Here is a 14,377-nt window from a genome sequence, read left to right on the forward strand (position 1 = left end):
CCAGTCGTAGTTACGCTTCCCCCTTAGAAATACGGTGTTTCCGTTGTCATAAGGTGGGGCATAAGAATACTGAGTGTCCTACTTTGAGGTCAAGGGAGGGCTCCGGTAGACCTGTGGCACTGGTGACTTCGGACAGGTGCATTGATAATGACCTAGAGGGGTACAAAGGTTTCACCTCTAGCGGTGCTGTGTCATTGTCTCAGGAGGGTCCCCAGGTGCCCATAACTATCCTGCGTGATACAGGGGCCATTCAAACACTGTTGTGTCAGGGAGTGGTGGATCTTCCACCGGCTTCATTTACAGGCAAATTTGTAATAGTTCATGGAGTGGGTGAGGGTTATGTGAGTGCACCAATCTACCGCATACATCTCCATTCTGAGCTAGTGTCTGCTTGTGTTGAGGTGGCTGAAGTGGACAGTCTCCCGGTGAAGGGCATAGACTTACTGCTGGGTAATGACATAGCTGGGACTAGGGTTAACCCAGAAGTTACTGAGTGTCCAGTCTATCCTGTTGAGATCAGGAACTTAGAGTCAGAGTGTGGTCACCCGAGCTCAGGCTGGAGAGAAGTTAGCGGCTAGCGCATCAGATCCTAGTGACCTATCCTCACCTCTAGTGGACTAGGAGCCAATGGTGGATCTTAGTGATACCATTTTCCCTCAGTTGGTGACCACTGGGAGTGTAGAGGAAAGGAGGGAGTCTATTACTGACATCCCCGCTGCTGATGTAGTGCCACCCCAGGCTTTACAGCTAGCGGAAGAGACAGAGGGGGTTGTCTTTGATGAGAGTGGGGTTGATAATGGTTGAGAGTTAGACGTGAGTGAGGCTGTTAGCCATTCTGAAGCGTCTGGAGCTCCTGTCCTGAATCAACTTGATCTAGTTAGAGAACAGAAACAGGACCCTACCTTGGGATATGCAGTGAAAGTGGCAACCTCCGCTAGAGAGAGTAAGGAAGTGGCAATGGGATACTTTGTAAGAGGGGGTATTCTCTTTAGAAAATGGAGACTAGCCAGTAGGCCAGCTAGTGAGGACTAGTCTAGTTATGAGCAGATAGTGCTACCTCAGTGTTACCGTGGAGAAGTGCTCCGTTTGGCACATGGGTCAGTGTACGGTGGTCATTTGGGTTTCAAAAAGACCTTAGCTAAGATTAGCAGGCAATTCTATTGGCCAGGGCTACGCAATGACGTAAAGGGGTTTTGTCGGTCTTGTCACACTTGTCAGGTGGTGGGGAAACAGGGCAGTAAACCGCCAGTTTCTCCGTTACAACCTTTACCTGTGGTGCAAGAGCCGTTCTCAGAAATCATGATCGATTGCGTAGGCCCCTTACCCAAAACAAAGAAGGGAAATGAATACTTATTGACTATCTTAGACATCGCCACCCGGTATCCGGAAGCCATTCCACTTCGTAGCATAAGAACGAAGGTTATAATTGAACATTTGTTGAAGTTCTTTTCCTCTGTAGGTTTACCACGCTCTATTCAGTCTGATCGCGGTTCCAACTTCACAGCCAAACTGTATCATCAAGTTTTGTCTGGGTTGAATGTAGCAGTAAAGCATTCTTCACCGTATCATCCTCAATCACAGGGAGCCATAGAAAGGTTTCATGGGACATTGAAAAACATGATTTGTGCTTTTGTTGAGGGTCAGCCTAAAGAGTGGGATGAGGCCATCCCGTTTTTGCTGTTTGCAATCAGGGATGCTCCTACTGAGTCCTTGGGTTTTAGCCCTTTCGAATTAGTCTTTGGTCATGAGGTTCGAGGGCCATTACAGCTCTTGAAGGAGAAAATAGTTAGACCAGCACCCCCTGGTGACGTGCTAGAGTACGTGTCATTGATGAAGGCCTGGTTGCACTTGGCGTGTGAGGTTGCCTCGAAGAATTTAACAGGGGCTAAAGCTCGAATGAAGGCCAGGTATGACCAGAAGGCAGTGTGTCGCCTATTTGATCCAGGCGATTTAGTCTTGGTTTTAGGTGCAGGACCCCGCGGACCGTTGGGGCCTATGTTTGCTAGGGATGGACGGTTTTTCGGTTATACCGAAAACCGGGGTTTATAAAAATAGAAACGTTTTTTTATCAAAACCGTCTGAAACCGGATTTTTATTTATTTATTTATTTTTAGAAGAATAAAATAGAATAAGAATAAAACTGGAACAGTCTGAATCTGCTGCGCAATGAGTGAGAGGTTTGGTCAGTTGTGAAGAATAACTGAGGATTAATATCTAATTGGGATTATATTTAAGGGTAACGAATCACTCTATGGGAAAGATAGTTGCCTTCAGTTATTGGTAGATAGGAAAGGTTTTTTACAATTACTCGCTTACATTTAATAAGATCATTTTCGCTGCTCTCTGTAAAGCGCATTGGGTCACTTTTGTGAGAAATGCGCTATAGAAATAAAATGTGATTTGATTTGATATCAATCAATCAATCAAACTTTATTTATGTTCTATAGCACAAATCATGCATTGAATGTAACTCCAAGTGCAGTATTTACTAAACCACAATATAATAAAACAAGAGCTATACGGATCAAGAGTGTTTGTGCACAGCGCCACTGTGTGTGAAGGCGCTACTGAAAGTGATGACAGAACGCATGTCTCAGAAGATACGCGGTCACTTAGTGACGCAAAGGTAGTTCTGTTTTTTTATTTATCTCTATCTGTATTAGTACATTTATTTTGAAAGCTCTATTTTGACAGCTCTACCATGGGCACTTTTATTTTGATGGGGCATTCTTTGTTGATTGACTTACGACAGTTCAGGACGAGTCAGTCTCGCGGCATGTGGTTTTTATGAAAAGCTTTAAGTATGTTCACTGCATAATTCTAAGTCTAATATTTCAGTGATTATTGAGCAGTATTCAAATATTTAAATACATTGAGCAGCAGCTGAAACTTTGTCTAAGAACCAAGATATTGAGAAAGCAGTTCATTCAATGAAGACGCTGTTCCAAGAGATGATCTTCCGTGCAGGCGTGCACCCTGGATCAGCGGAGCTGGTGTGTTAAGTGTTCATGTGTTTTCTTGTATGGTGTAGCTTACAAAAGTCTGCCTTTCCACTTATATTTGTGAAACTAAGTAGCCTAAATGTGTTGTGACTGTGCTTACGGTGTTTTAATGGTGTTCGACATGAGTGTATTGTAGCAGTAGGGCTCAATTATTTGAAATTGGCGCTCTTTATTTATTTATTTTTTACATTTTTTTTTCGGTTAACCGGAAAACCCCGGTTTTAGTCTTTGACGGTTTTTCGGTTTCAATAATTGGAAACCGTCCATCCCTAATGTTTGCTGGGCCTTACAGAGTCTTGAGGAAGGTTGGAAACCTCAATTATGTAGTCAGTACCCCAGAGAGGCGGTCTAAAACCCGCTTATGTCACATAAATGCCATGAAAGCATATGAGGGAGAAAGAGACGGTGGTAGCTTGTGTACAACGTGACCTACCAGATATTGGAGAGGAGCAGTCAGTGGTTGTATACTCCGACCATAACCCCTTGGCATTCTTGGCCAAGTTCCGTAGTGCTAACGCCAGAGTGTTTCGTTGGGGACTAGTGTTACAACCGTACAACCTGGTGGTTAAACATATAGCGGGCAAGGACAATGTCATCGCTGATGCTCTCTCTAGAGGTTGAAATTATATGTTAGATTAATGGATTTTCCTACAGGAGTTAGATCAGATTTTCTAATTATTTGTGAACTCCTCATTTTCTGTGTTCTTAGTTCCAGGCTAGCGTAAACGTTACCTCACTTAAGAACAGACAAACATACTGATTTATGGCAAGCTTAGAATCTAGAGTACTAGAATAAAAGCTTATATGTGTTATTTTAGAAGTAGATAATATGTGTGTGTGTGTGTGTGTAAAGAAAATAAGAAAAAAAGAAAAAAAGAGAAAACAAACACAAAATGAAGAAAAAGTTAATTGTGTGTGTGTTTTTGTTTATGGGGGGAGGAATGTCATGATCCAACTGTTCCTAGTTGTCATGGTAAGCTCAGGGGGTGTTGATTGGCTACCCAGGGTACATGGGGGAGTGGCTTGCCTGTTGGTGAGTTTCTCGAAAGGTATATGACAGGTGCTCATTTGCTACCTGAGGGTGGAGAGAGTGGAGTTAACTGAGAAGAGAAATACTGATTGAGACGCCTTACCTAGAAGAGAACCCCTTTGACAATTATTATCAAGACTATTACCGTGTGGAATATTGGATTACCCCCGAGGTCGTGTTGTGTCGTGTCCGGTTTTGTTTGTTTTGTTATATGTCAATACTGAATGGGAAGGAACACCCCACTGAACGAACGTGCGGGCTGTTCAGTATCCCCGCGGACCACGCCACGATACATCGGAGCCAGGTAAGCCATTTCCCCTTAACATCTACCTGGGTGCTGTCAGCTAACCCTGAGCTAATCTACCTGTGTCCGGCCTCGGGCCCTGTGTGGGAACGAGCCCATTGACTATCAATGTACGCACCTTGCTGTTGGGTCGTGACACTTGACTGTAGGCAAAACACATTTGTCTTGGTACTCCTCACCAGGGTGCCGCCACACACGCCGGACACCATCTGACCCAAACAGGTTTATTTTGGTCTCATCAGACCACAGGACATGGTTCCAGTAACTCATGTTCTTGGATTCATTGTCTTCAGCAAACTGTTTGCGGGCTTTCTTATGCATCGGTTTCAGAAGAGGCTTCTGTCTGGGGCGACGGCCATACAAACCGATTTGATGCAGTGTGCGGCGTAAGGTCTGGGCACTGACAGGCTGACATCCCACTTCTGCAACCTCTGCAGCAATGCTGGAAGCACTCGCACGTCTATTTTTGGAAACCAACCTCTGGATATGACGCTGAGCACGTGGACTCAACTTCTTTGGTCGACCCTGGCGAGGCCTGTTCCGAGTGGAACCTGTCCTGGAAAACCGCTGTATGATCTTAGCCACTGTGCTGCAACTCATTTTCAGGGTGTTGGCAATCTTCTTATAGCCAAGGCCATCTTTGTGAAGCGCAATAATCCTTTTTTTCAGCCGCTCAGAGAGTTCCTTGCCATGAGGTGCCATGTTGTCCAGCATTCAGAGAGAATTGTGCCCAAAACACCAAATTTAACAGCCCTGCTTATCATTTACACCTGAATCCTTGTAACACTAACGAGTCACATGACACCAGGGCGGGAAAACAACATCATTGGGCACAATTAGGACATGTTCACTATGGGGTGTACTCACTTTTGTTGCCAGCTGTTTAGACATTAACAGCTGTGTACTGGGTAATTTTCAAAGGACAATAAATCTATACTGTTATTCAATCAGCATAATGACTACTTTAAGTTATATCAAAGTTTCAGTAGGATAATGTTATCCCCTGAAAGGATATAACAGAATATTTGCAAAAATCTAAAGGGTGTACTCACTTTTGAGATATACTGTATGTGTGTGTGTGTCTGCCAACCTTCGTTTGAGGTCGCCAGCTCTCCTCTGAGTTTCTCCACCTCTTCCCTCAGCAGCTGGTTGCCCTCAGCAGCTGGTTTACCGTCCTTCAGAGTCTGTAAACACACACACCTCACCACTGTTAGTCTGTAAACACACACCTCACCACTGTTAGTCTGTAAACACACACCTCACCACTGTTAGTCTGTAAACACACACCTCACCACTGTTAGTCTGTAAACACACACCTCACCACCACTAGTCTATAAACACACACCTCACCACTGTTAGTCTGTAAACACACATCTCACCACTGTTAGTCTGTAAACACACACCTAATCACTGTTAGTCTGTAAACACACCTCACCACCACTAGTCTATAAACACACACCTCACCACTATTAGTCTGTAAACACACACCTCACCACTGTTAGTCTGTAAACACAGTTAACACACACCTAATCACTGTTAGTCTGTAAACACACCTCACCACCACTAGTCTGTAAACACACACCTCACCACTGTTAGTCTGTAAACACACACCTCACCACTGTTAGTCTGTAAACACACACCTCACCACTGTTAGTCTGTAAACACACACCTCATCACTGTTAGTCTGTAAACACACACCTCATCACCACTAGTCTGTAAACACACACCTCACCACTGTTAGTCTGTAAACACACACCTCACCACCGCTGGTTTCTAGGACCAGTGACCTACGGCCCTACTGTAGATACTAACAGTCGTGACAATCAATTCTGGTCCTGCTGCAGGACTTTTGTTAATGTGACTTAAAACTGGTTCGCGACACCCTTTTGTCTCAATGACTTATACTGACGGTTGGGATCTCCTATGGAGATATTTACAGTGTGTGAAAGCTATATTGTGTTACATAATTTGTGCCTTAGCATGGGTGATATACAGTAGGTGCTCATAGATGATAAAGGTGCCCATGGGTGATGTAGGAGCCCATAGATGATAAAGGTGCCCATGGGTGATGTAGGAGCCCATAGATGATAAAGGAGCCCATAGGTGATAAAGGAGCCCATAGGTGATAAAGGTGCCCATAGGTGATAAAGGAGCCCATAGGTGATAAAGGTGCCCATAGGTGATAAAGGAGCCCATAGATGATAAAGGAGCCCATAGGTGATAAAGGTGCCCATAGGTGATAAAGGAGCCCATAGGTGATAAAGGTGCCCATAGATGATAAAGGAGCCCATAGATGATAAAGGAGCCCATAGGTGATAAAGGAGCCCATAGATGATAAAGGAGCCCATAGGTGATAAAGGAGCCCATAGGTGATAAAGGAGCCCATAGGTGATAAAGGAGCCCATAGATGATAAAGGAGCCGATAGATGATAAAGGAGCCCATAGATGATAAAGGAGCCCATAGGTGATGTAGGAGCCCATAGATGATAAAGGAGCCCATAGGTGATGTAGGAGCCCATAGATGATAAAGGAGCCGATAGATGATAAAGGAGCCCATAGATGATAAAGGAGCCCATAGATGATAAAGGAGCCCATAGATGATAAAGGAGCCCATAGATGATAAAGGAGCCCATAGATGATAAAGGAGCCCATAGGTGATAAAGGAGCCCATAGGTGATAAAGGAGCTGATAGATGATAAAGGAGCCCATAGATGATAAAGGAGCCCATAGGTGATAAAGGAGCCCATAGGTCAGGGGTGGCCAACCCGCGGCTCGCGAGCCGCATGCGGCTCTTTGGCTGTCTGTGTGCGGCTCTTCAATCCATTCATTAAAAGTGTTGGTGTAGCGCTCTCTGACAGGCCGCGTTCGTAAATTCGCCGGAGCGCACACTGGGTTTAACGTCATAATGGAACCAAGTAATTTGATTGGACAAGAGACGTGGAGGCACCAACGTTCTCAGAGCGAATTTACGAACGCGGCCTCTGTCTCGCTGCACACTGCTGTAACCCGATACTTTTTTTTCAAGGATCATCTCGAGTCACTAACAATGTTGCCAGATTGGATTGATTTTTCAGCCCAACCAGAGTCTAAAAACCCACCCAGAGTGATCATAAGTAGCCCGATTGGGCTGGAATCGGCCATATCATGGCAACACTGTTCCCTAATTGTCCGTTCTGAGGAGAAGCTGTCACGTAACACGGCTTTTTGACAGTTCATTTATTGACAAATTACGGATAACAACAACAAAATAAAAATGTCAGGGAAGAAATGTACAGCTAAACGCAAGTATGGAGATGAGCAAAGGAAGTTTTTAGCCGAGTGGGAGAGTGAATATTTCTTTGTGGAGCGCAATGGAAAGCCATTCTGCCTGATATGCCAAACATCGTTGGCACATTACAAAGCTTCCAATCTCCAGCGCCATTTCAGCACAACGCATGCTAACATTGACCAGGAGTTTCGAAAAGGAACCGAACTTCGCAAGGGTAAATTAAACAGCTTGAAAAGCCAGCCAGACGGTACCTGTACTATATCAATGACAATAAAGACCATTCATTCATTCATGATGCATTTCTTAATAAACTCTCCTTCATTGTATGGCTTTTTAGCACGTGCAATGTTCCAGGCCACTTGATAGGATGCAAGTGTCACTGTCTCTGATTGCTTAACAAATCTTTGGAACAACTTGGTCTGTGTTTGTGTCTGGCTTTTCAAGCTGTTTAATTTACCCTTGCGAAGTTCGGTTCCTTTTCGAAACTCCTGGTCAATGTTAGCATGCGTTGTGCTGAAATGGCGCTGGAGATTGGAAGCTTTGTAATGTGCCAACGATGTTTGGCATATCAGGCAGAATGGCTTTCCATTGCGCTCCACAAAGAAATATTCACTCTCCCACTCGGCTAAAAACTTCCTTTGCTCATCTGCCAAACAACGAAATTTGGGAGGGGGGGCTCCCCTGGTGCTAGGAAAAAAAAGAAAAAAAAAGTAGTTCTGTTCGGATTGACACACATGTGAAGGAACTGCTTCGAGTGGCCACAACAGAATACGAACCAGATTTGAAGAGGATTGTGGCAAGCAAGGACTGCCAGAAGTCCCACTGAGTCAAAGGAGCAACAGGTAAGACAAAAATATTTGTCACATACACTGTTATTGTGAGGTAGGCTATTGTAAATTGTTATATTTCTGTGTGTGGAGAGAGTATGAGAGAGGGAAAGACTGTGTGTGCATGCTAACCTTGACAAGAAATAACAGAAGCTGCTTCCTCCCTCTCTCTCGTTTCAGATCTCCGAGGCAGAGAAGAGATGATATTTAGCAGCTTTCCCACCTGCTTTCATTTCATTCATGCATATTCAGTCATGTGTGTGAGAAAGAAAAATAAATAAATCTGTCTGCAAAGTAGCCTATTGGAAATGTATTATTGTGTGTGTGTGTGTGTGTGTGTGTGTGTGTGTGTGTGTGTGTGTGTGTGTGTGTGAGTGCTTTTGTGAGCCCGCATGTATGATGTGGCTCTTTGTGGTACCCCAATATTTTTTTGTGGCTCTTAGTCTCCGACTGGTTGGCCACCCCTGCCATAGGTGATAAAGGAGCTGATAGATGATAAAGGAGCCCATAGATGATAAAGGAGCCCATAGGTGATAAAGGAGCCCATAGGTGATAAAGGTGCCCATAGGTGATAAAGGTGCCCATAGGTGATAAAGGAGCCCATAGATGATAAAGGAGCCCATAGATGATAAAGGAGCTGATAGATGATAAAGGAGCCCATAGATGATAAAGGAGCCCATAGGTGATAAAAGAGCCCATAGGTGATAAAGGAGCTGATAGATGATAAAGGAGCCCATAGGTGATAAAGGAGCCCATAGGTGATAAAGGAGCTGATAGATGATAAAGGAGCCCATAGGCAGGGGTGCACATAACTGGTGCGCCAGTGCGCATGCGTCGCCAAAATGCATGCTGCGCGGCAGATCAGCGGCATGAACGCGCTCTTGCGCACCAACAGCTGGGAGAGGAATTGACTTCCTCAAAACTCCTACTGCTGACTGCTGACTGCCCGTTAATACCAATACCATATCCTTTCATGACCACAATGTACCCACCGACGACGACCACGGCGACTCCCCTCACGAAAACATTCGGAAAGTATCGTAACTTGTACTTTCATTCCGCGTATCGCACGGTTATCACGCCGACACGTGAAAATTCAGTCCCGAACGACTCGTCGCTAAAAGGAAAAACAACACCAAGGGACTTCACGTTTCTTTTCTCTGAAGCTTTCAAACGTTCAGACGTTTGTTTTACAGCTTCATTATCGCACCTAGACCCCTGACCCAGGGAATATGGTTGGGAATTCTATTAGAAAAGAAAAAAAAGACTTTGTTGCACAATCAAAATAATGAGCTATTTAAAGTGATAGCCTGCCCTACAACATCCTCTACCATGGTTGAAATTGAGGACAGTATTAACAACAGTCAAGAGAGCAGTGATGATGATGATTAAGCTTGTAGCATAAGTAAATGCTTAGGCTGTAACTTTTTGTTGAAAAGTTGATTTCAGTGTTTACAGAACAGAGCAGTGCTTAAAGAGATGTCAGTTGATTTCAGTGTGTTTAAAGAACAGACATTCAGTTAGTGCTTAAAGAGATGTCAGTTGATTTCATTGTATTTAAAGAACAGACATTCAGTTAGTGCTTAAAGAGATGTCAGTTGATTTCATTGTGTTTAAAGGAGTCTGACAGACTTTCATGCTTAAAGAGCAGTCATTTGATTTTGCATTTGTTTCTTTTGTTTTGCACACAATCATGTGTTCGTTCATCTTTATTTATGAATAAATGTCGTTTTGCTAATATAAGTTATCCATGTATCCCTTTTTTATCCATCCTGTGGGACGTGTCGTGACTCGCGAGCTCGGGGAGCACCAAGCAGCATCCCTAGGTGCTCCTCTGAGCACTGGCCCCAAAAAGTTATGTGCACCCCTGCCCATAGGTGATAAAGGAGCCCATAGGTGATGTAGGAGCCCATAGATGATAAAGGAGCCCATAGGTGATGTAGGAGCCCATAGATGATAAAGGAGCCCATAGGTGATGTAGGAGCCCATAGATGATAAAGGTGCCCATAGGTGATGTAGGAGCCCATAGATGATAAAGGAGCCCATAGATGATAAAGGTGCCCAGTGTTTCCCCTAGGTTTGCTGCCTTGGGGGGGGTGGCATGGACCCCCCCCCCCAGGGGGTAAGACCCTGCCTCATACCAGCTCATGTCCAGGGGTGTACTTGTACATTAAGCCGCCTCACGCTACGGAAACAGGAGATAGGCTCCTGCCCTATGGGCCACTAGGCTCCAGAACCATCGGTTCTCAAGGCTACTTACTTATGTGGTACCTGTCCACTTTCTCACCTGGTTCTTGCTCTCTCTCTCTCTGGTGTGCCGACACCATCCTGCTCTCTCTCCTTCTCTCCCTCCCTATCCTCCTCGCTCCCTTTTGCTGTCAACCAAAAGCTAAACAAAACAGCCAGAGTATTTATAATCTAATAAGAGGCATACATTGATCCATATCAATTTATAACATAATTATAATTGAATATTGGATTGCTGTGGGCAATGCAGTCAGATAATGTCAATTTGACTTTACTCTCACCTGAAAAAGAATTGTATGTCCAACTATAAAAAACAGACATTTCCAATGCTTCAATCAACTGTCCATGTACTGTAAATATGCCATTATGGTATTTACCATGAAGCCCAACTCTAGCAGAATAAGAAAGATAGTATATCTACTTTAAGTAAAATAATAAAGTGCCTCCGGTTAGCTCTTTAGCTGGCAAGTGTGCAAGGAGACTAGCTCATCTCATCACCTCTGAGCTAGCTAGCTTGCTAGTTCTTTGACACTATTTACACTATGGAACTATAGTCAGACACTTTCTAGTCACGATAATAACGACCAATTTTAACCAACTTTCTCTGTCAGAACACTCAGCAATTATATTTGCTAACGTTTCAACTTGCTTACTTTCAATCTGCAGACATCACAGCCGGCAAAAACTCTCGCGTCTCGCGCGCACACTTGCGCAAAATCTTGTATTATTCTCCAGCGCTGGCACAGCGCGGAGTGTGGAGATAGGTCTGGCTATGCGAGACTACGGTGGACTAACGTTTCCAACGAGCCTATGGGCTTGCCACTCGCCAGATTCGGGTTGGGTGCGTTTAAAAAACGCGGATATTTTAGCCTGCTTGTCAGATGTTTGGTGTCTACGTCCGTAATAATTCCTCTTTCTTGGGGGGGCGGGGGGTTCCGTTGGGAGGGCGGCCCGCCCCCCCAAGGCAATGGTAGGGGAAACACTGGTGCCCATAGATGATAAAGGAGCCCATCGATGATGTAGGAGCCCATAGATCAGGGGTCAGCAATAGGGGGCCCTTGGCATCACCAATAATATTTGGCCCAGCAGATTATTTTGAGAATCCACTTTTTTTTTTCTCACAATATCGGACCGACAGTCCCACATATAGCGCCTATAATGTCCGAATAGAGAATCTACCTCCACCTGAATAATGCTTATTGTACTTTTATTCATGTTGAGAGTGAACACAGGGACAGACAATCAGGCAGCGGGGTGCACCGAAGCGCACTGACCCTGAACCCCTCATAGGCCTCTTTCACACCGGCAGTTCCGAACGCCGGTTCGCGTACCGAAACCTCCGAACGTTGGCGCTGTCTGGCGAACGATACACTGGTATGAACGCGGGCTCGTTCGCCAGACAGCGCCAACGTTCGGAGGTTTCGGTACGCGAACGCGAACCGGCGTTCGGAACTGCCGGTGTGTAAGCCCTAACAGTGAATCATAAGTAGGTGGACAAGGCGTGGTGCTGAAATAGCCAACATGCGGTGTGTGGTTTGAAAAAAATAACATCAGCTCATTAAATCATTCAAACGTAATGTTTACGTATGTGACTGCAACACACATATGAACAGTAACAAAGCAAATTCAGTTTAATTTTCTGAAAAACATTGACAACAAAATTGGCGCAAAAGTGGTGGTAGGCCTATGCTCCTGAAACGACAGAGCAAACGCGCTATTAGGGATAATAATTACAATGAGCCATAAGCCATTCATTCAAAATATACAAAATACAATTAGGTTATTAAATACAATAACGACAGGCTTGGTACTCACTTAATGTGAAAAGTGGCATCTCCCATCGGTCACTATTTGCTTGATATCTGGTGATATGGACGTCACTTTAATCCGCAGCCAGTTTTTAAAAAAAATTTATGCATCAATCGATTCCTCTCGTGCATCTTTATCGCATTCATTGACGAAAAGGACGACTCGCATGTATAGAAAGGGAACATTGTGAGCACGTAAAATGTGTTTTGCATTGATGAAACCAGGTAGGATGAACGTACAGTTCGCTGTCCATTCCTCTTTAAATAACCTGTTTTCACCGTCAACTTTCCTCTTTAGACCTTTGGAGAGTGACATTATGTTTCTCTTGCTAGCTAGCAGGTTAAATGTTTAGCTAACTTCACCCGACACGCAAACAACCAATCGAATAATAATGTGACCTTGTCTGGGAGGAGGGGGGAATCATTCAGAATAAAACTATGTTAAATAATTATTAGAATAAGTTAGGCTGCGATACATCGTCAGTCCACACATTTATTATTAAAAAATATGGAAAAGGGTGAAACTATGTTTCAACGTTGTTGAGAATCACAACACAAACTCGCTAGTCAAGCCTAATACTGCAACGTAATGGATTGGACTGCTACCTAGTTAACTATAAGACTACTTTACATTGTTAGCAGGCTCACAAAACAAGCTGTGTTAGTTGACTAGCGATGTGTACATTTTTCGAAAGAAAAGTCAAGGCATTAGAACGTGTCACATTTTTAAACAATCAATTACTTAAATTAGCCTTTGATTACGTTCGGGCCCACCATCTAGTGGCTCAAATTTTTTGGGGCCCGAGGCCAAACCTAATTGCCGACCCCTGCCATAGATGATAAAGGAGCCCATGGGTGATGTAGGAGCCCATCGATGATAAAGGAGCCCATGGGTGATGTAGGAGCCCATAGGTGATGTAGATAGAGGCACTTCACCTGCTTCAGGAGCTCGTTGTCCTCCATGTACTTCTTGGCGGCCTGGTTGGCGGTCTCGGCCTGGGTCTGCAGGGCGGCCGTGGTGCCTGAGGCGGAGGCCAGCTGGTTGATCAGGGTGATCACCCGCCTCATCACCCTGTGGAGAACCACAACAGGGGTTCAGTATAGCTACCAGCAAACAGATGATGAGGGTATAGTGGTGGCCTAGTGCAGTGTTTCTCAACCCTCTCCTCCGGGCGCCCCAGCCGCTCCACATATTTGATCTGTTCCACCACCAGCACACCTGATTCAACTAATCAAGTACAAAACCATAATTGCTTTGTACTTGATTAGTTGAATCAGGTGTGCTGGTGGTGGAACAGATCAAACACATTATGTGGTGCGGCTGGGGTGGCCCGAGGATAGGGTTGAGAAACACTGGCCTAGTGGATGGTGAGTTGGACTGGTGGTCAGAAGGTGTGTTACTTGAGTAAGGCATGTAGCTCTAAATTACTCCAGGGAGTGTAATCTCTAATTGTAAGTCGCTGGATAAAAGTGTTTGCTAAAAGGTTAAAATGTAAATGTACATCTCCAGGATAACAAAGACACAAGGCGCATTGACAGCTAAGTGTCAGACAAGAGGGGGATTTCCAGGGTTTGGGTCATTTTTAGGTTTTGACCTAGCATGGCTGTCAATGGGATGCTGGTCAGTAAGGTCACGTTAGTCTCACCATGTTCAGAAGGCACAATGTAGCAAAAAGATTTTGCATTCATAAACAAATGATGACAAAGGCAGGACTCACAGCCAAAGGAAGAGAGAAAACCCAGAGATGTAGAGGTTCCTCTGGGCTCTGAACAGCTTCATGTGCAGGTGGTCAAACATGTTGGGGTGCAGCTTAGCGTCTTTGCCATGCTCCGCCCCTGAATACTTCCTCACCTCGCGCACAGCATCTGCAGGGATACGAGGGAAATATGT

The 14,377-nt window shown here is 44.6% G+C and overlaps 1 protein-coding gene across 1 annotated transcript in view; it reads right to left on the reverse strand.

Annotated features, from left to right (window-relative positions):
- dus4l (dihydrouridine synthase 4-like) overlaps positions 1-14,377 on the reverse strand; it is a 28,786-nt gene that overhangs the window by 10,192 nt on the left and 4,217 nt on the right. Inside the window, exons 9-11 of the mRNA XM_080538290.1 lie at positions 14,205-14,352; positions 13,423-13,558; positions 5,427-5,520 (exon numbers count right to left, since the gene is read on the reverse strand). Coding sequence (XP_080394416.1) covers positions 5,427-5,520; positions 13,423-13,558; positions 14,205-14,352 — 378 coding nt within the window. The remainder of the gene's footprint in view (positions 1-5,426; positions 5,521-13,422; positions 13,559-14,204; positions 14,353-14,377) is intronic.

The sequence above is a fragment of the Nansenia antarctica genome (genome assembly GCF_963989245.1).
Source record: "Nansenia antarctica genome assembly, chromosome: 8".
Taxonomy (NCBI): domain Eukaryota; kingdom Metazoa; phylum Chordata; class Actinopteri; order Argentiniformes; family Microstomatidae; genus Nansenia; species Nansenia antarctica.